General features: G+C 42.2%; 1 protein-coding gene across 5 annotated transcripts in view; it reads right to left on the reverse strand.

Moving 5' to 3' along the window:
- Positions 1-7,396: 7,396 nt before the first annotated feature.
- Positions 7,397-22,556, reverse strand: part of tshz2 (teashirt zinc finger homeobox 2) — a 100,780-nt gene continuing 85,620 nt past the window's right edge. For all 5 annotated transcript variants that reach the window (XM_027288761.1, XM_027288759.1, XM_027288758.1 and 2 more), the window contains one exon: positions 7,397-11,176. In XM_027288761.1, coding sequence (XP_027144562.1) covers positions 8,136-11,171 — 3,036 coding nt within the window. In that variant the 5' untranslated portion in view covers positions 11,172-11,176 and the 3' untranslated portion in view covers positions 7,397-8,135. The remainder of the gene's footprint in view (positions 11,177-22,556) is intronic.

Here is a 22,556-nt window from a genome sequence, read left to right on the forward strand (position 1 = left end):
AGCACACGTAGATGCGCTTGTGTTCTTGTTCTTGTGTTCTTGCACGTAAACCAGGATCAATAAAACGTAAACTGTGACTGAGCAGGACTGTGATGATGACGAGGCTTGCAGGCTCCTGTCTACGGTATTTTGTTTTCCACTTTACCTATATGGGGGATGTAGCCGAACATAACGTGTAGGTATGTTACATAAAATTTAACAGCTGAGTTGCTGCTTGTTGTTGATATTTGATATTAGTGAATTATTAGTCAGTGAATACAGATTATTGCAAAGCATTTCCTCCTCCTGTGATTTTTTTAATTACTGAAAAAAAATATCAATGACGCCACCAGCGACTAGTCGACTTGACTTTCATCATATTAGTGTCGACTTAAAAACATCTGAAGTCATGCAGCCTCTATGGGATACTGGACTAACATTCATCTGATGTCCGGAAACATAACTCCAAATGTTAAAGTGTCTTTGTGTTTAAAACTTGCTTCCAGTGGCCATAACATCAATTATTGCAGGTTTCTCCTGACCTCATCCGGAATGTACCGAACATTATCAGATATATTTGCTTCCCGTCTTGAAGCATGAGCGGGCAAACAAGCCTCATTTTCACCGTGGCCAATGTCAAGCTGGAAATTACACCAACAGTACATCTAGTGGGTGCCCGGTCCTACAGAAAGCTGTAGTCAATTGCTATCTTGTTTCTTTTGGCACTGGCTGTTGAGTTCAGTTTATCTTTGAAGAACATTTAAAGCCCCCTTGTCACACACGCTGGCATTCTCTGGTATCAGAGCCTCACGAAAAATGGGTTTCTGTTGGCTAGAGTCAGACACAAAGTGACTGGGTTTCTTTTTTTCGCTCCCAGCTATAAGTCTTTATGGTCCCCGCTAGGATACATTTTGTTCTTGAGAGCTGTGTGACTCTGTTGTCCACACATCTTAAGAGTGTGAGATGTAGCGAGAAAGCTCAGTTACACATTTTCTGGACCACACACATCCACACTGTATAGTAATATATACTTTCTAGCCATATCTATACAATTACTTTATGCTGTGATCTGAATGACCCCAGAAGAGCACTCCATTGACTTGGAACTGTACTCCTATAAGATTGATGAACTCACGATGGACAGAACAAGAGATATCGTCTTCTTTGTTTCACACTTTCTTCACATCCTTGTCAAAAACCTGGCGCACTACATTACCCAGAATGCACCGCAATCACAGACAGTCCAGTTAAAAACAGACTTTGATGTGCAAAAGTTCCCCTTTAAAGAGAGAACTGCATTTACAAATTAATATTTACATGGCGTGAATTAACTTGCTTTGCCCGGGGGTCACTTATGCCAATTAAGGCCAATTTATCTGCCAATATTTCATTGAATTTCTTGTTTTTATTGTAAAACTTTTTAACTCTTTGCCAAAAAGCACAGCAGGTAGAAAGTTTCACAGTTTCTGCGCACTGCACGGATCGCAGATGCAACTTTCTAAGTAAAAAAAGCAAAGAAACATTAATGAAAATGGACTAATTGGTGTAAACAAACCAATAAATAAACTTATTTTCATTGTGAATTATAGAAAATGGTCAGCCGGCCACCCTGGACCCTGGTGTTAATTATTAACGAGGTGGAGTTAATGAAGGAATTACAACTGAAAACCACCACACAGAATAACATAAAACTGCTTTGGAACTAATTAACTTCACTATTTTTCTCCCAGAAATTTTAGTTTGTATTGATATTAATTTGAACTTTTTCTTCGGTTCTGTCTTTGGTCGCAGTGCTTCTCCTCACACAACTCCCTGCTGCAAGGTCAAATGTAAAATATGAACAAATGAACCCAGCGAGTCAAACGGACGTCCGCTCTTCATCTGTTACGAGATCCAATATGTTCACGCATGTTTTCCAAGATATAATCTCTCTATGCAGCTCATCCGTGGATTATCAGAGAGCAATCACGTCACACGAGTCGCGCGTATTAAAGCGTCCTAATAAGCGTAGGTGTCACCCCTGTCTCTGGTGCCTGGCCATTTGCGTTTGCTCTGCGAGTTCAGAGATGCTTGGGAGGCACAAGCAGCCAGTCGGCAAGAATTAGAGCAGCGTCCATGATTGTGCTGACGTCTGCAAGGGGCTAGGCTGGAGATTAAGCCCAATAAAAATGTGTGATTTGTTGCTTTCATATTTGGAAGATGTCAGCTTCAATTTGAGCTAGCACGCTGCCTTGAGGCAGGCCGGGTGACAAATATGAAGGATGCACTGATGAACTGCTGGCAATCAACTGTTAGTTCTCTCATCCACTATATGACGGCAATGAAAACCTCCACACATTGTTGCACAGAGGTTTGGCCACAGCTAATGCTATCCATTTTTTTTCTAATATAATATCATAAATCAGCCCAAAAAAAAAAGAAGACAATTTTATTTATTTATTCATCTTTTGTTCACTTGTTATGAATCAATTATTCATTTATGTTTCTGCTAAATGTTCCTTCTGAAAAATATGACGCAGCGCCGAACCCGACTGCTCCTCTGTGATTGTGCGTACGACAAAAGAACTTGAACTGTCACGATAAATGTCTTTTCAGGAACTATTGATTTGAATGAACAAAGAATAACATTATTTAAAATTACAAACTAAAAACCACCAGCTGGAAACTGTAGTTTGGGTTAATACAGTGCAGATGCGATACTAGAGTATTGTAACCCAGTGTCAGTGTTATTTACTGAAATATGGTTATTTTGACCCAGCGTCAGGCACGACAAGCTAAAGTTTTACATTAAAAGTGTCATAAATGAGTGTTCCCCATGTACAAAGGCCCAGTCCTTCCCCACTCTTTCTCTGTCCACACTTTCCTGTCACTGCTACTATCAAATAAAGGTTCTGTAGCGGACACTATCCTTTAAAACGGCCGCTAAGACGTTAAGTAGGCTCAGTCAGACCAAAGAAGAAAGTGCTGTTAACCCTCCAGCCGAATTTGGATGATTAAAAATATCGATAAGTTTATGAAATCAGGTGTCAAAATAAGGCAGCTCAGCTCCAGGATTGTGGGGGCGTGTCCTCTGAAGGCGCCCACTTGTTTTGAAGCGACTGAAACGTGTTGGATGAGTTCAGAAAATGACATGACTACCTTTGAAACACTCTGAATTCATCTCTATCTCTCTGCTCAGGATGGCCTCAGCGTGTCATCGAGCCACCCTTTAAGGACCGCCCCCAAAATCCTGAGACTGAAAACTGGTGAAAAACTGTTTCAACCTCAAACTCCACATCTCAGTAATATATCGTTCAAAGTCTTTTCACGTATTTTCAGCAACTATGTTCCAACATATTTAATGTATTTTGAAAGAAATTGCCTTTACACAGACTTCACAAATGTTTTGTTAGTTGTATAAAATGACGTATTTTCATGTATGTTTAAGAGCCTGTGCAGATTATAAGCATTTGCAACCATACCATGCTCTAGTTTCTATAAATAACCCAGCGGTAACACTAACACTGGGTCAAAACAGGCCTTTGCCTTGGTTGCTGTTCTTGCACATGGGGAAATCAAAGTTATCATCGGTGTTACATCGATCCAATTTGGGTCAATTTTGACGCAGCGACTTTAAATATGTAGCCAAAGCCCGGCTCGCTGATAAAACCTCAAAAGTTGTAAAGCGAGGCGGTCCTGAATATTTTGTAATTATTAAGCAGTCATTACGAGCGAAGACAGAGAAATAATTAAAATGTGGGGAGCGGTTAGGATCATCCGAACGTTATCGAGGGGCGAGGATCGACTGTTTAAGATTCTGGAAGTTTGAAAATACCTCATGCATTATAACTGAAGCGCTACCCCGAGTTCCCTGAGTTTAATCCTTTCTGCAAGTGCTTCATCAACCTTCAGCTTTTTTGACAAGACAGAAGTTTCAGCATGTATGATTAATAAGATACAAATGTGCAACTGATATTTGATAAATGACTTTGGTTTCATATTCATGATGTACAATGAATATGCAGCACCAGGGGCTTAGGCCTACTTGATTGATCAAATGTATTCCATTCATCACTTATTTTTGCTTAATTAGCATATTTGAAGCAACACCATTAACAGTGGAAGGACTATGGGCTATTTGGAAGATATGATATATGTAGGAGAGCAGACATACATGCATTTCTCTTTGTCTCGTGGAGCTCACGTTCTCAGGAGACAGAATTCATTATGAAGCATATTTTACAGCTTATTATTTACCCCCCCCCACCACCCCAAAAAAAAGAAAAAAAAAGCATTTAGATGCATCATTTTTCACTGTCTTTATGTTCCAAGTGTTTGCTCCTCCACATTTTTTAAATATAAATATCATGTCAGGTTTGTCCGCAACAGTACAATGCAGGTAAAAGGACAAATGTTCTGATATCTCTGTGAAAAGAAATGGAGAGACGTATATATAACGCTCTTTCTGGGATATTTCTCAGAGGGACGTAATAACCTGAGGACTTTGGGGAGAATAAATGGGAGAAAAGGGAGTTAGGATGTGGGTCATTATAGCTATAAGTTCTAAAGCCCTTCATTAAACACATGAGCTAGTCATTACCCTGCTGCTGTGTGATGAACATTTTGAACCCTGCTTCCCTCCCCTTCCACCTCCTCCTCCTCTGGTTTACAGGCCAGATGATGCAGAGAATCCATGCTTGTCTGGCACAGGGGTGAAGCAAAGTCAGGCACAGTGTAAATGTTTTGTGTGTACCCAAGCAGGCAAAATCCTGATGCACATTTGCCCTATTACAGCACATCAGCATCAGCGAGACGCACGCCAGTGCAAGCAAGGAGCGTACACTTATCATTATTTGATAGCATGTTTAATGACAGATTGACAAAGGATTTGCAAATGCGAGCTGGCATCAATTTTGCTAAGGTCGGGTTTCAGTGCGTCTGCAATGCAAGTGTACTTATGTGCATAATTTGATTTTTCAACTACGCTATTAGAACTGTTTTAGAAAAGTAACTCCAAAGCTGGGGAGCTTTGATGCTTTCGAGTCAGACAGTGAGACATTTCCGAAGCTTTAAGACATTTCGACTTTGGTAAAAATCAATAATACTAATAAAAATTATAAATTATATATGTGTAGGCTGCAGATTTTGGACTGGCTTCGCTAGTTAGAGTGATTTCTTCGAGAGGGAAAAGGTCTGAGACGTCTTCTCTTATGATTTTTTATCTATTTTCCGCTGAGGGACATACACAGCCGAGCTTCATCACTGTCATCTGCCCAGCGCTCTGCATTAGCCACTGCAACAACAACAACAACAAAAATATATGTTGACTTTACTTTGAATAAACCGTGTGTGTCCATGTATGAGCAAGTCGCAGTGTTTAATATCTATCACAATCAATCAGTTTACAAAAATCAAGATTGTGTGTATGTGTGTGTAATGGCAGAAAGCTGACTGTGTTCTGTAATTAGCCGTGACATGTTGGATATACGGTGTGATTAACTGTGTTAATATGCAAACATCCAGAATGAATTAATATAAAGCATCAAAAGAATTACGGGTTTATTTCACTTAATTACCTGTGATGTGCCACCTGAAGTACATCAGTGTTTAATAACTCCGATTAGAGGGAGCGTTATGTTACGTTTGAAAATGTATTTTGATTTCCCGCCCGTTGCGCTTTATGCACCTTCAAATGAGAGTCGCTTTAAAGTTTGCTTTAAATTTAGATTACAGCCATACGGAGCATTTATTTATTTATTTATTTGTGTGTGTGTGTGTGTGTGTACTAACAATAAATCCCACGTTGACTTTGACTTATTAGAGCAAATTATGGTCAAAGACGACTAATTTCCGCGTGTGATTGCACTGATCGTTGCATTTTTTTTTTTTCTTCTTTGGTTAGCCTTTGGGTGAATCTCTACTGAGGTTGTGCTGAATCCTCAAAATGTACTTGTAGCCTACACTGAATAATGATTTGTATCCACAGACACACACACACGCACACACACACACACACACACACACACACACACACACACACACACGGGAGGGAACTGCTAAAATGAAATGTTTTTTGTTTTTTATATAAAAATTGAGAATTCTGTGTTTGCCTTTTGTTAAACCTCACTTTAAATTTCAATTAATAATGTTGTTTGTTTTGTTTTTTTTTGTTCCCTGCGAAGCATCCTGCTGCATCTTTAAGGGACAATGCCTGCTTCATTTTTAGAATAAGTCGCTGCTCTAAAACATAATGGCCCTACAGACAAATCAGAGATCCATCGGCGAGAGAGAGAGAGAGAGAGAGAGAGAGAGAAAGGCACTAAATAATTTATAGCTTTAATCTGCTCACTGAGGTGTGTGGTCTTTGACAGTAATTATAAATGCAGGGAGAAATTATAGCTGAATACTTTAACTGCATTAGGAGTCATCTGATGAACAACGTGATTGCCTGCTCATTTCCAACAATAGGGGGCAAGTTAGTGTCACAGCATTCAAATCACCACAGTGCCCATGTGCTTTTTTCCCATTTACCATCAAATGTCAGTTGGCCGTTATAAAACAGAGATTTGATGGGTGGAGGTAATTGAGGACTTGATTGCTCGAAAAGGAGATGAATTGCATAAAATGTTTATGAATTTAGAAGGCAATTATTTTTAATAGCCTTGAAATAATAGAGCTGGAGGAAATATGTTTAATTGTTATGATACCATCTTGCAGCAACAGCAGCCGCGTTCACGGGAAAGCAATAAAGTCTGACAAGAAGATGTATCTGTGAGGTGTATCTAAAAGTCATAAGGTACAAAAAAAAAAAAAAAGATGAAGAGGAGAGGATGCAGTGTACTATACAGTGTGAGGATGCTGTCCTTTGTCACACTGAGCTTCTTCCACTCATTGTAATAGAAAAGGACGACATGAGATACTTGGATTTTATGACTTTTATATTTTCCTGATAATTCGCTCAGATGTTTGCTCGAAAGAACGATATGATTCGGTATTAATTATAAGGAAAATGTCTTTTTTTTTAATTGAGTTTACCGATGTAAACGTTAAATAACTGATTGGTGATGACTTTATGCTCAGTATATATTGAATTATGTGTTTTTTGCATGTTCAAGCTGGAATAAAAGGCTCTTTATGTTTCACCTGAAATGAATTGTAATATTTTTAATTGTTAGTATTTCTAGGATGAAAGGACCTAATATTTATTTAATTGTTAGTATTTCTAGGATGAAAGGACCTAATATTTACCTGGCAATAACTTTAAATTTAATAGCATGTAGCACGTGAAGACTTCATATTGGGTATAATTTGTTGGTGGTAGAATAAATGCACATATTTATTCTCCATCATTTCATCAGTTGGTCAGAGATAAGCAAGAAAATCTTCGAGCTGCAAAACAATTCAAGAGGAAAATAAAAAAAAGATGTACAAGCTGTTATCAAATGTTAACTCTTTATTTGAATAAGTAAAAAAAGGTGCAGGTATCACAGGTATCATCTGTCTTGCTGTTATCCTTGTTGCATGAAACACACTTGTTGTTTTGTTTTTGTTGTTTTTTTTTCTTCTAAAATATATTTACATGTGAAATTATCCTAATTGTTTTTGAGTCATGTACAGAATCCGAGTCTAAACTGGTGATTAAACATTTATTAAAGTGCTTTTTTTTTTTTTCTCTTCTCTTCTATCATTGCAACACAAAACATCTTTACATAGCAATACACTGTACAGGTCTGCATGTGTGTGTGTTATCGTGTGTCGGGCTACCTGTTTTAACAGCTGCACGTTTTATGCAGGTGTACTGTATCGCAGAAAGTACAATTAGTTCATTATTTTGTCTTTGAAATACAATTGAAACTTGACATATCATACAAATAAATAGTAGTCATAGCCAGGGCTATTGCATGCAAACATCAGCAATTATGTTTCTTCAAGCAGTAATACATTTCATTACTGGTGATGCATTTGAGCAGGGTGCAAAAGTATCTCTTAGTGTTTTCCTTATACAATTTCTAACCAGTGTGTCTTTGCTGTACTCCATGAAATGGTTTTTAAACGTCATAATGATGCACACTACACAACGCTAATTGAAAAATGGTTGAAATATCTGACCCGTGTATTAAAATAAAAAAGGAAAAAAACTAAAACAAAACAAAAAAAAGTGACAATAATATGAAAAACTACTCCTTGTCCATTTCCACATATTGTGAATGGTTGTCGGGGGATTTGCTGTGAGTTTTACTCAAATGGAGTTTGACTGCGTGATTACTCGCAAATGTCCGACAGCAGAGCTTACATTTGAACTTTGCGTCAATGTCCTCCTCCGTGACTAGAGACTCTGTGGCTCTGACGCTGAGGGCCTTCGACAGTTCTGGCTCCTCTACCTTCGTCTGGTGCTCTACCGGCATTTTGCACATGTCTTTGATTTGGAACCCGAGATGGGATTCCAGATGGGAAATGAACGCGGCCGGCGACCTAAACTGGGAAGCGCAGTCATTGCAGTAGAAGATCGGGTGGCCCGTGTCCATGTTCTTCAGAAATTTGGTCCCTCCGGTTTTCCTCAGCTGGTATTTTACATTTGCTAACCAATGGCTAATGGTGGTCATGGACAATCCAGTGAACTTGGAGATGTGCATCCTTTCCTGAGGGCCGAGATCCGAGAGTAAGTACTTACCCTCAGAGGTCAGGAAGAGGCTGGAGGCAAACTGAGCTTGCAGGATGAGAAGATGGCGAGGATTCCAGTTTGACTGTCTACCTTTACGCTTGTGGACGGAGTACACCTCGGCGGACACGTCCTCAAAGCGCCTGACGTCTGATTCCAGTTTCATGGTCGGGATCCTCGACGGCATGGAGGGTTTCGGCGTTGTGGCTTTCGGAAGAACTTTAACCATATCTGCGATGTCGGACAGAGCGTATTTCTGCGGCATCGGGGCGGAAGGATGTAGTAGCGAGGAACCTTGCTTGCTGTGTTTAGATTTCGTCAGGTCTATTGGTTGGTCATCGGTAACAAAGAGGAAGTTGTTATCTGGCCTATTTCTTATAGCGTTTCCAAGCATTAAAGCTGGTTTCTCACTGCTTCGGTTAATGTCAGCAAAAATAGACTTGCTGTGAGCAGATAGTTTATCTACTCTTGAGTTATTGGGCTTATTTGCTTTGCCCAGATGATTGTTCAGAACCGACTGCAGTGCACTAAGAGGGTTTATCCCAAGTATAGCCGAAGTGTCACTGAGAGGCTCTGAAGTAGTGCTGCGTCCATTGCTGGCAGAGGGGCTTGGTGTCTTGCCTCTGTCAGAGAAATCTGGGCTCAACTTCCCTTTGATCGCTTCACTCCCTTCATTCACACAGTCTGCATCAAGCTTTGAAGAGGAAGAGGAATCATCCTGACAATCGCTGTCATCATTCTCCACCAGATCAAACTTAATATTCTGACTTTCTTTACCATCGCTAATGCCAACCTTTTCTTTTTTGATGTCCACATTTTGATGCTGTCCCTGGGGAGCCTCAGCTCCCGCAGCACTGTGGTATAACTTCCCCTTTGGGGCAATCGGCCTCAGCTTGTGGTTAAATGTCTGCTTTAGCTGAGCAGGGGGAGATGCAGAGAGTGGGGCGCTTTTGATGATGCCGGAGAGCTGATAGGCAGCGTGAATGCTCGGATAGGCACTCCAGCTTGGTGTCCCTGTTTGAGCTTTATTGATGGCAGAAGCCACTGTGTTGGCTAAAGATTTAAGTATGTCCCCTCCTCCTCCTGAGTCCTGTTCAAGGTCCTCCTCACGGAGATAAGGGTACTTAAAAGTCCCATTGGCTGCCTTTTGATCCTCAGTCTCTTGCTTGTCATCCTTGGCTTCAGTTTCTTCCATTTTGTCTGATGTACCTTCCCCCTGGCTATCCTTCTCGCTGCTCCCGGGGGACAGATTTTTTGGAGACACCTTTTCTCCCTCTGTGTCACCGGCAGCGGGCTCAGCTAAACCCTGGATCTTCTCTATGGCCAAGGGGTCAAGCGCTAACTGTTTACCCTTTTTAGAGGCCGAGTTTGTGACCTTGATGAAGTGTCCAGTAACCATCATGTGCGTGGTGAGTTGCTGAAGGGTGTCATGGGAGCTCCCGCACTCCATGCATTTAAGAATCTGAGACTTGCACGTCTCAAACTGCCAAGTGTAACTCGCTCCGTTCTGGTAGCCGTAGCGATTGTTGTTAGCGTTTGAAATGGTGGCGGCCCGTTGTGCCTCGGTGTAGCCGGCCACACCAGTCGTAGAGTCAGGGGAGCACGGCCTCACCGAATCAAAGGCCCGCTTCTTTGCTGGTGGCAACAGTTTGGGTGTGAGTACTGGAATTGGCTCTTTTAAAGGCACTTTTTGGTAATGCTTAGTTTTAATCATATGGACGCTCAAATCCTGGAGCGAGTCGAACGAGTGGCCGCAGAACATGCACTTTAAAACTTTCTGCGCGTCCTCTTTTCCTTCCATGTCGTGCAAATTTCGTTTCCTAGATTTCGAGGACGACGCAGAGGAATTACTCTGCTTGCTGTGGTTGTTGTCCTGGTAGTGTCCACTCTTGTTCATGTGGACTGTCAGCTCCACCAGAGTGTCATAAGCAGCGCTACAATCCTTACAGCGAAATCGACTGGCTCCCGTGAACACTGAGCCACAGGGTTTGGTGGTTTGCCTGTACAGGTGGACAGAGCTAAAGAGGTTAGGTTTGGATTGGGGCTTTGGGGAGAGTGTCTGCTGCAAGGTCTTAGAGAGCGCGTCCTGGTGCCAGTCAAACTCACTCTTGGTACTTCCATTGGTGCTGTCACAGTTGGCTTTGCTGGTGTTTTTGCCTATTTTCAAGTCCATCCCTATCCCCGTCCAGTAGGAATCGGAGAGAAAGTTTGCATAAGCTGCCCTCATTTTTTCCAAGCTGCCTCCTGTTTCCTCTTTGTGTTTAGAGCTTCGACTTTCATCATCCCGCTGGCTCTCAGGTGGCGAGGAGGTTTTGAAGTCTGAGAGTCTGTCACTGCTGTCGCTAAGGCGTGACTCCAGCTCTGCCTCTTGATTGGAAAGGACACTAATGGGAGAGTTCTGGTTGCTATAAGTGTTGGTGCTCTTGTTGTCTAGCTCTCTGTCCTCGGACACTTTGGGGCTGGTCTTCTCGGAGCATTCCTCTTCGGTCTGAGCGTCGTTCTCGCCGTCTTCCTCGGTGACGGCATCCTGAAGAGCGGGGTCTTCATCGGGCATGTACACTAGAAAAGGAAGAGACACGGAAATTAATGACATTAACACACTATGCCTTTCATGTATTTATTACATTTCTCCAAGGTGCATCGAGTATAATTTTTCTGTGAGAAGTCACAGAAGCCATTTAGGGCAACGTAATGACATCTAGTTTGTGCCTTGGGAGGTTCGGAGAGTATAGCTGGACATAATGTCTTTACTAACAGACTGCTGCTGGTGTAACGGCACCATGTGATTCACGACAGGCCATTGACTTAGTGCTGTGTCCAAGGTTTCTCTGGCCTCAAGTTGAGATGTTTACAACAATCATTGGGCCACTGAGTGACAAAAGGAAATTGATTCTTCTGGAGGCCCGTTAAGTGTTATTGTAAATGACCTATTCCATAGTGATTATGGATGCCTCAAAACTGCAATGAAAATTGTAAGCCTTCTGTTCTTCACCTCGGCTTCCCTCAAGCCACGTGTGAGGAATGGCTTAACACAAACTCGAGACATTTTAATGTCCCGCATTGCACTATCAATAAATAAAAAAAGGCTTGACGTTACAAACATTACTTAAGAAGACATTAAGCTAAATAAAAATCTGTTGCAAATGTGAATGCTGATGAAGATGTTGATCACGCCGGTGGAAAAGCTGATTCAATTATCAGTGTTAAAACTAGACGATTTCAAAAAAAATAAAAAATTACCGGCAATCTGTCACATCATTATATTTTCCCTGACAGTCTCATAAACAGCAATTACTTCTTTCATTATTCACCTGTTCATTCTCCCAACTCATAGAGCACACACATTATTGCTTCAATTAACAGATAATTAAACAACAGTATTTCTAATTGACATATTTCCCATCATCCAATTAGTGGAAACTCTTGACTCAGCATAGAAGGGGTTTTCCATGTGGCTGCAGGGTCTACAGAAGATTAAAGCGTCCTTTCTGGCGTTAACTTGTTTCCGATTATTTAAAATCCAAACCCCACCCGACAATATCGCAACCCGATGTTTGAATATCTTTTTTTTTTGAAGAGCGCCCTGCAATAAATGCAGTTTGTCAGCGATGTCACATATCTTGAGATATTTTCCGCCTCGTAGTCGTGGCTGGAAAAATGTGCATTTTGGGGAGAGACGTGGCAGATGTGCTCTGTGTTAAATATGAATAGGACATAACAGCCCTGTCCAGGCACTTTGCATTTCACATGGTTAATATTTCTTTGGCTGAATAGAGGGCACTCCATGTGGGGACGGCTGAAGCCGAGCACTCAGAGGAGTCCCACACCGGGCGGCCCATAGAACGTCTTCCCTTCTTTGCCTTCTGAAATAAGACTTTTTTTTCTTTTTTTATCAATATTTCACAAGTGCCTCAAGAGAAACCCTGGAGGTGAATTGCCTGCCAGCTAATGGACGGAGATGGAGATGGGGATTCGGACTTTCAAAACAAACATGGAGAATGGGGCCTCGTGAACAAGAGCCTGCACACACACACACACACACACACACACCCAAGAGCAACCAATGTGCTGTGACCTTGATCCACCGCAAGAGAGATGTTTTGATTGGCCAGCCGAGATCTGTGATGGCCTCCAAAACACCCTTGATGCTAAGGGAGAGAGTTGTCAAGAGCACAGAGGTATGTTTTATTTATAGTCTTATATATGGTATTCACAGTGAGGGGAGAACACCAATGGCTATGACAAGCTCCCAGTTGATGTCCTCTCTCTTCAAAGTCATCACTAAAACTGAAGGACTGGTAAGAACGTACACCAAAGTGGGGCGAGATGAGCATTTTTCCAGTCCACTGATGGTTTGATAGAAAAGGCTCAATCCTTGTCATGTAAAAGCTATTTCCTGCATATTTTATGTAACTTAAAACGCAGTCCACTTTCACCTACCGTAATTGTGAGATAAATGTGCCTTTCACAAAGGAGAGCTAAGTACTGTTTTCCTGGAAATAACCACTTACATGTAGTTATATCAGTTTTAATGGGAATGTTTGTGTCTTATCGTGGTATTTGAGGATGGAATTGACAGAGATTAACAGCTGCCCTTCCTGCTGTTCTACGCCTTTCTATCAGATGCCCTAAGTAGCAGACATCCAGAGGCACCAATTAACCTTCTGGCAGGGATCACTCCAAGATACACACATGTCTAACTCGGCTTCTTACACCATTTGTAACAGCGCTCTGCCAAGCTCTTCTCCTGGTCTACCTCGGTTAAGTGCCGCCATGCCAAGCTGCATTACTCCACAATGCAAGATCAGATTCAAGGACAATCCCACAGCACCAGACAAAAGGTCATTACACTGTGTCGAACAAGTTAGTCAAGATTGCACAACAAACCGCCAATGCTGCTTCATAAAACATCGTTGTCGAGGGGAGAAGAATCAGAAATGCCTGCTCGCATGCTTCTGAAAATGTTGTCTCTGAGGCCAAGCGAGGCAACTCCCAGCCTAACTAGCCTTACAAAACAAGAGGCTGGCATGCCTCGCCTGAGATTTAGCATGTCATAAACTGCTGTAAAGCCTCCAATCTGTGTCACTACAAATTTATATCTTCAGACAGAGATATGCAAAGGTCAAAAAACCTGAGGTGTCCATCATAAATCAGGCAGTTGAAGTGTTTATAACCTTTATCCGTTAGAACAGACTCTTGGCATAGCAGGGCCTGGATTTACAGAAGCAGCAGCCAAAAGGTTTTTTCTTTTCTTTTCTTTTCTTTTCTCTCTCTACATCTAGAGAAACCAGCTAACTGTGTAGGAAATAGTAGATTACATTTACTGCTACATTCATGGCAGCACGCTGTCCAACTGGATTGCGGCTAAAGGCTTATATGACAATATATTTACAACTCAACTCTGAGCATTAGTATCTTCATTGAGTACAATCCCTCCCTCCCTCGCTCCCTTCCTCCGTCCTGCGAGTGAGTCTATTCGAAACGTGTCAATCACTTTCAGAAATATGCGCGGCAGCTGTAAAAGGGCATTCTGTTTCCAATGTTAACATGCCAGCAGAAACTTTTGTGAATTTGAGAACATCAACATTTATCCCTCGGAAGGTCAACATTTCCTTCATTAATCTGACAAGCCACAGAGAGTTAGCAGCCTGAGGAGCTTAGCTAATGGACAGCTGCAATACCCCAGCGCAGGAGTTTTGCGAGTATCCGAGGTAACACTATCTTCAGAGAAGATTGGGTAATTCATAGGTGCCAGTGACAGGTCTGCACGTCTGTGCCACTTTCCCCAGCGCTCTCCGGTTGTCTCAAGCTACAGTTTTTGCTGCTCGCAAATCAATATCTCTTTTTACTTCTCATTGATTGCCTAGTGGTGGGACCAACCTAAGCAGGACTGTTATGACATTTCTAGATTTCCCCCTGTCCTTGGAACAATCAATTACACGCGCATGGCAATCAAAACCTCTTTGCAAAATGAACCTGCTCCATGACATTTTCATCTCCCGGATTTATGCCATGTAGAAAAAAAGAAAGGAGGAAAAAAAAAGAAAAGAAGGAGGAGGCCTGCAGAGAACACGCTAACAACGCAGGTCAGGATCACTGAACAATCTCCAGGCTGTCTCAGTAACTATCATCTCCTTCTTCTTCTTTTCTGTTTTCACTCACACGCAGAAATGTGCCCAATTAATTGTGTCTGTACATTTAAAAAACACTTAGTCACCGTGCTCATCTGTTGTTATAAATAGGTGTGAAATGTCAGTCAGAAAGTACTCGGCGTACAAAAAAAAAGAAAAACACAATTCCAAAAGTTGTGAAGCTCTTTTTGTGCCTGCGATGTTAGGAAACAGGGGTGGCTGTGTTTATAAAAGTCACCGCGATGTGATTTTTCTTTTTCTTCAGTGAGCTATCATTAGACTGAGACACACATGTCACAGGGTTTAATATTTGACAGTGATATCTGACTAAGTTGGTGAGCGGTGCACGTCAAGATCAAACGGATACATTGTCAGACATCCCGATGATAGTCTTGATGACACATCTGAAGTTAGTAGTCTGAGCTGAATCACATGAGAAATGGCGAAGAGCTAATTCCGAGCCCCGGAGCCATCTGTAAAGATCTGTAAACACCTCTCTCTTCATTGTTCCCTGTCAGGAAACAGTCTCCCCGAGCCCAAGGACACTGCAGAGTAAAGAGAGAACAATCACATTCTGCCTGCTCCTTTTTTGACAAATTCTATCTGGAGGTTAATTGATATCACAGAATTAAATGGTTTTTGACTTGCTTTTTAAATAGAAATGTGTCATTAGTTCCCATCCAACCCATTATTTCATCTCACCACTTTCAAATGATTCCAACGTTGTCTTTAACAGACGCAAAAAAACTGCAACCGAGTCTCTATCGTGTTGTGTCGAGCATTAATATTGTGGTGCACAAATAAAAAGGACAATCCGTAGAACAGACGATGAAAAGTGGGGTTTAAAAGCAGACATGAATCTGCCACAAAGTGGTTTTTGTTGGATCTTTCTGAGGCTTTGAAAAACCACAAGACGGAAACACTCATGTTAATTTTTGTATGCATGAAGGAGATGTTACTTAAAGCGCATTACTTCCTTCACTAAACACAAAGCTATTCATGCAGATAAATGCCTTGCTTTCATACACCCTCGACTTTAATATTTAATAGTCCAATATAATCAAATAAAAACTTGGAGCTCAAAAAAAAAAAAAAGAGACATGGACAACTCGAGGACAGATTGTGAACACAGCAAACGGCACAATGTGTTCAGATGGACCCAGAGCCAGATTAATATGATAGGATCGCAAATATGACACCATATCCTGCCATCTGGCTGTTCATTTGGGCAAAAATGATCACAATAATTATGGCAATTAATCAAAAATGTTTTCACAACCAACATTCTGTTAACTAAAAACACAGAGAACTTTCACAATCAACACGGCTGACGAACGCAGGAAAGATATCCGACACAAACCGAGCCTTTGAGGATGTTTAATTTGACTTACGGGGTTATTTCTTTTATGTAACGCTACAAACGTGGGAATATAAAAGTCTGTCCTTGCATGATGCACAGATGCTAATCACTACATTTACTGTGCTACATCAGTCCGCCCTGCCTGAAGCTCCAGGAGCCCCCTTTCCTCTCCGTGATGTCACCGAGCGACGCTGCTCCTTTTGATGCCTACTAGAAGCTTCTGCTCCGAGACGCATCAGTCGGCCTGCTGCCTAATTGGAAGTGAGCGGTGGGAGAGCATTGCAATCTGCACTCCAGCACCTAAGTCATCACTTTGAACGTGCCACAGCCGCCGCATCACATGCAGTTGCCTGGTGTTGCATCTCACCAAAGGGTCCCCTATCAGCACCGGCAGGAAAAAAATAAAAAACTATACACACAACATTCCCACCCTGTCTCATAGAGCTTCAGCAGAGCAGCGACACAAAGCCAGACGAATATTTGCTATTTGAGTACGACATATTATTATATACAAGGACAGAACATTATTTTTTTTTTAAAGGGCTCGTTCGCACAAATTACAAAAAGCCAGTGGCCGCTTTATTAGGTAGACATGTAAAATCTGATGCAATCTTTCCCATTTAGATTTTATTATAGATTTTCCACACAAGAAAGACAATATGACAATACAAAGACATGGCTATTGCACAGACAAGACAATCTGATGCAATCCAATACAACAGCTCAGCCATGAATTGTACTTGTACACAGATAATGATGTTCTATATGTTTATCACTGAGGCGGTAGTTTCCATTTACTCAAGTACTTAAATTCATTATTTGAGAGCTGCAGCGTCAAATTACTTTTCGCATTAAGGCCACATATAAAACATGTAATCAGCTGATAGAATATGACGCATTATTTTAGCAGTGTGATTCACTTAAACGTCCTCAACCAACAACGGCAACGATAAAGTACAACTTGCACGCTAGTTATGAAACTCTAAATTGATGCTGCCTCTATATTTACCACAATAACAAATAAGACCACCAGCGAGAAGATTGTCTATTTTTATACAGTTATTCTTAATGATTCATCGGATCAGATTCAGTTGGATACCGAAACAAGGCTTTTGTCCACAGGGGTCGCTAGAATCAACACAAAATAAAACGCCCTTGTAGCAGCTTTTGCGTTCAGTTCTTTTACTTTTCTTTTTTTTTATAGAGGAGTACATAAGTAAATGGGCTGAGTACTTCTTAAACTAAACTCCACTCTACTGCAGACATATTAAAACCAGGGCAAATAAATCCTGGATGCCACCAGAGACGAGTTTGAAAAAAAAAATAGTTTTTATTTTTGTAATTCCGGTTGAACAAACTCTTTAAATTACCGCCCGCTGAATAAGCTGCATTGTGCGTTTGGGCCTCTTCTGCTAACAAGCAAAGGTAAACACAAACAATTTGGCGAGCGTGCAGGATAACGTTACAACCGAAGAGGCTTAAAAGCCTCAGTGTATATTTGTCAGATTATAGATGATCTTTTCTGCCCCCGACTGATACAAAGTTCCAGTTGGCGGAGCAGAAGCAGGGCGGCTTCGGCTCCAGTGTATTTTCCACTACAGTATATGGCAGGAAGGGGAGCAGCCTCGCGCCGCTCTGTCACTTGGTTTCTGAAGAGCCCGTGACACGACTCTCCAGGAGCGACATGATGAGGTCTGATGGTTCCTTTCTGCAGAATAGCAGTTTACCCCTCATTCACCCTTATCAGAGAGTGAACCCATCATCCTACAGTGTGCCACTCAAACCGCTTCGCATATTGGAGCTGACCAGTCGAGCAAACAGGGCGGTACTAATAAAAGACCATCTTGCTTTGGTTCAAATTTCCCTGATTGAATGTCAGTCAGGAATGTTTGCGTGGCGGCGGGGAGGAAAGTGGGCCATCGTTTAAAGGACCACTGCCTTGCACACATAAGACCTTTGTTCTAGTTTTATGAGATACTGAGTGAAAGGTATGATGGCCTACGCTCGCCTGACGTGCTGTTTGTTTTTCGTGCCACTAACCGGGATAAATAAAGAGCTTTTCAATTCCAATTCAATCACTGTCTGAGGTTTTGTAAACACCGGTGTGACTTTTTGCATTTGAGGGGGCGCGATATCCAGTAATTAATTATTTGTAATATTAAATTACCTCCTTGTGATCTTGTGTGATTTAATATTAAAGTACCCCCTCCACACTCCCAAAAAAAAAAAAAAAAAAAAAAAGAAAGCAGCCAGCTGCAAGTCTCCTTCACTCTTCGCTCCACGGACCGTGCTCCATTTAGGCTTCCCCTGAGATCCTTAGACAGCATATACAGTACATACAGTCCTTGCATCATAAACTTTGCATGAACCCTAAACACTGGCCCTCCCAAACAACAACAGCCTTCCATCAAGGTCAGACCTTGATGAATCTGATAGTGCAGCTGGAAGAGACTGTGTGTATTCTATTAAAACAATCTGCATTTCACTAACTCTTCCCGCCTGCTCCCCCCTGTATGGATCTTTCATTAGATTCTGGACGGGCTCCAGCCGGAGCTTTCCTTGTACAAGCAGTTTTATGCAGTTTTCAGCAAAGGGAGGCATTTTTTTTTTTTACATTCCAAGTTCATTAATAGTAGATTGCCACTTTTTCCCTTCATTAAATACAATGAGGCTACAGAGTGAATTTGCAGCTGAAGCGTGGTACTGTCAGTTTCTAGTGGGACCAAAGGCTGCTTCATGGCAAGCATAAAGGGAGAGAGGCGAGCCCGCCAAAACCTGGAGCTCTGTGGGACAAGACGAGCAACAGTAAGAGAGGCAGAAATGCTTCAAAAACAGCCCCTGCTCCCCTCCTATTCAGATTCATTTTAATGGCAAATTTGTTGTCAAGTGTCCTCCGCGAAATGATTAGGGCCCGCTGTTTTCTGAAAAGTGCAAACTTCTGGATTTGCCTGGTGCGCATTGTCACTTTGACAGCCCATTCTGAGAACAATGGCTGCCCAAATAGTGAAATGTGTTGGCACCCAATAGTTGAAAGTTTCCCCTCAAAACAGGCTTTCTGCTGTTTGTGGGTATTCTGCTGTGTTGATATCTAGATGTTGATTAGAATGAAAAAAGAAGCCAGTGAATTGGGCTCCCCAGAGCAGGCACATCAACCATTGTAAGAGATTGACAGTCACTCCATTGAGCCAATTATTTCTGTTCATAAGACCTGTTTCTATAAAAACTGGTTAAAGACTACAGTCATTGTTAGAGCGTCTGAATTAAACTACTGGTAGGATTTACAGAACACCGACAGCATTTAAAGGCAGCACTGCCCACTTAGTGTTGCTTTTGCCACGTGGAATAATTACAGACATAATATTGTTTCCCATTAACTGTTAAGAGAATTCTGAGAACGTACACAAAAGAAACAACGTTAACACGGTCCAAAACGAGGAAACATGGGCGTTTATTGTGTGTGTGTTCAGTTTTTTTTTTTTTTGGCAAATTATCTTCGAGTCACCTACAATAAAAACTAATAAAATCAGACGCAGACGCCCCGTGTACGTGTGGGATATATGTTCATTAATACCACACTGCAAACATATCAAAGCTGTTCAAATATTTCCACTGGAAAAGTCAGCGCAACAAAAATATTTCCTCTGCGCTATATCCTCATTTAGCCTACGAGTCAGCGGCGTGACATTTGTAAGGTGTTCAGCTGTAATGGAGGAGGAGTAGGTGCCGACTGCAAGACGAGTGCGGAGCCTTTCTTTTTCTTTTTTCTTTTTTTATTCATTGCATGGGAGAAAGTGGTTAATTTATTGAAAAGAAGGTAGGCGGACGAGGCAGCGGAACGGAACTGATACCCTGCGTGGCTGTAGGTTGTGCACCGAGGGGGAGGAGAGGAGAGAGGAGAGGAGGAGTGGGGAGAGGAGAGGAGAGGAGAGGAGAGGGGGGGAGAAAAAAGGAGGTTGAGGGAGGCGGAGACCAGAGCGACAGAGGAACGGTTAATGGAAATGAGTGACAGGCTTTCAGAATGATTTACAACGGGTGGCGCTGCGGCAGAGCCAGCGCTTGATGGATGATCCTGAAAGACGGAGACGAACCATAAATCATGTCTTTGAATCATTGACAGAGATAAAGGAGGGGGAGAAAAAGCAATGGCATTGACGTTCATTCTTCCAATAATGTACATTGACGAGTTACACTACGGAGCCTTAATTAAAAAGTGAACACGGGTCTTCTCCCTCTCTCAACTCACCCCCACCCCCACCACCACCTCCTCCTCCTCCTCTTCTCCCCCCACCCTGTCGGCTACGCTCCTCCATCCCCTCTCCTCTCTATTGCGATATCAATGGTAATTAAAGATGCAGCATCCCCGGCCCCTGTCCCATAGCCACTTCCTCCAAGCTTCCCCACAGCAGCCAGATTAGATAAGTGCTCTGCTAAAAGATAATGTCACCCCTCAACAATATCAATGTGGGTCTGGCCCATTTGTTTCTACATTTGTAAACACACACACACACAAAGACAGCAAAGAAGGCGGCTAGCCTCATTTCTTTAAAAGGGGAAATAGGGATTGTAGGGTTTACGAACACACGACTAAACCGCCAGCGTTCAAATTTCAGCACGAGAGGAGTGTTCGATTTATTTAACACCATGCCACTGAATTATTCTTCCCACCTTAAAAATGGTGTTGTTCCGTCTTGAGTGCAGATGGCACTTTGATAAACAGGAGGAGCCCTGTAGGAGCACGGAGCCTGAATGAGTGGCATTCCACATCAGCTGAGCTCCCTTAAAGTGCACACAATGGAGCAATGAGGTGAAAGTAATCCTAAACATCTGTCTTATGTGTCCTACACGCACAGGGCTGTTTGTTCAAGTTCTAGGAAAGACATTAGCAAGAGGAGGAGAGAGAGAAAGAGGGAGGAGGAGAGAGGAGGATATATCAATTCATGCACTAGTTCTCCAAAGGGATTAAGCAGGGCCTCTGTTGTCTGTCCTCTCACTGCTCTGGCAAACAAAATGGAGAAGACTGCCCTACTAATGCAAATACCCTCTTTCATGACACACTGTAGCGAGCACGTGTGTTTAAATGAATACTTAAAAACTACAATACATCACCGCGATTGTTTTGAATTACTCAAACTTTTTATTATTATTTATTTCATAACCCGGTTTGTGGAGGATCTCAGCACCGCGTAGCAAAGCGATTCTTTTGGACGTGAAAGTCGTACATCCGGTGTTCCTCTCTCGCTCTCTCTCTCGTGAGGCCTCGTGACAGCAGAAGAAGGGTACAAGTGATGAAAATGTAGCAGGGCTGGTGCACCGTCCCTGTCCCTGTTTCTGGTTTGCGAGTCGGTCAGCCCGCTCGCTGCGTACGAGGGGGGGATATTCACAAAAACAAACTGAAAAGACACACAGAGCTGTCGCTCTCGCTCTCTTTCCATCCCTCTCCTGCTGTGAGAAGACGTTTTGGCACTCTAAAATGGAAATGAATACACAATGGTCATCGAGCGTTGAAAAGCTGTGGCAATAATATTGGTCAGGCATAAAGCTGCCCTACCCAATGTGTGTGTTAGTGTGTGTGTGTGTGCATGTTTATGAATGATTCATGCAACACAAAAAGCTCACACTCGCGCTTCACACGATTCGAGAATCATTTTCATTTGAAGGCTCCAAGTTGTTAATATCATGTTTGATCGCATCCTCGCATCAAAACACAGTTTGACGGACAAGGGAAATAATTACTTGTCATTCATGTGTCGGAGGTTTCTCTTCTCTCCTCTTTTGTTGCTGTTAAACATGCTCCTCCGTTAAACACTTTTCCCTCTCTCCGAACTCGCACCCCCCAAAAAAAAAAAAAAAAAAAAAAAAATCGCTCTGACTCAACTTTCAAGTAGAGCTTAAAAATAAAAAATTGATTTAAAAAAAAAAGAAATTGACTGGCTCAGCTGAATGAATCAAAGAGTTTGAGTGTAATGAACTTCTCGGAGTCTCTGTCATTAGCGGACAATGGCTCTCGTTGATCTTAAATGGTCTTAAAAGATGATCCATACAGTAATGAAGCCGGCTCTGCTGCTGGCCTGACGCCCAAAACAGGACATAATCAAAGTCACGGGGCATCTGCTGGAGCTATTGTTACCAAACTACAATCCCTCCCCTCGCCCGGCGTATCCTCTGTTAAAATTAAATAACGAGAAATCTGTTTGTTGTTACACTCTAGATTCTCAATGCTAAATATTCAAATTCATAGCATGTGTTTCGGGGCCCGTCAGCTGGGACCACAGAGCAGCAGGACGGCTTACAACCAACTGGGTCTTTTGGAAAAAAGCAGCATGTAGTGTCCAAGGCCCACCCTCCTCCTGACTCTTCTGCCTGGACCACCCTGCTCGCTGTGTTACGCTACATGACAGGACGATGCTGCTCAGTCCTTGGACCCATCGCATTGTTTTTCTTGGACCAT

Source organism: Larimichthys crocea, chromosome XV (genome assembly GCF_000972845.2).
Source record: "Larimichthys crocea isolate SSNF chromosome XV, L_crocea_2.0, whole genome shotgun sequence".
In the NCBI taxonomy this organism is placed as follows: domain Eukaryota; kingdom Metazoa; phylum Chordata; class Actinopteri; family Sciaenidae; genus Larimichthys; species Larimichthys crocea.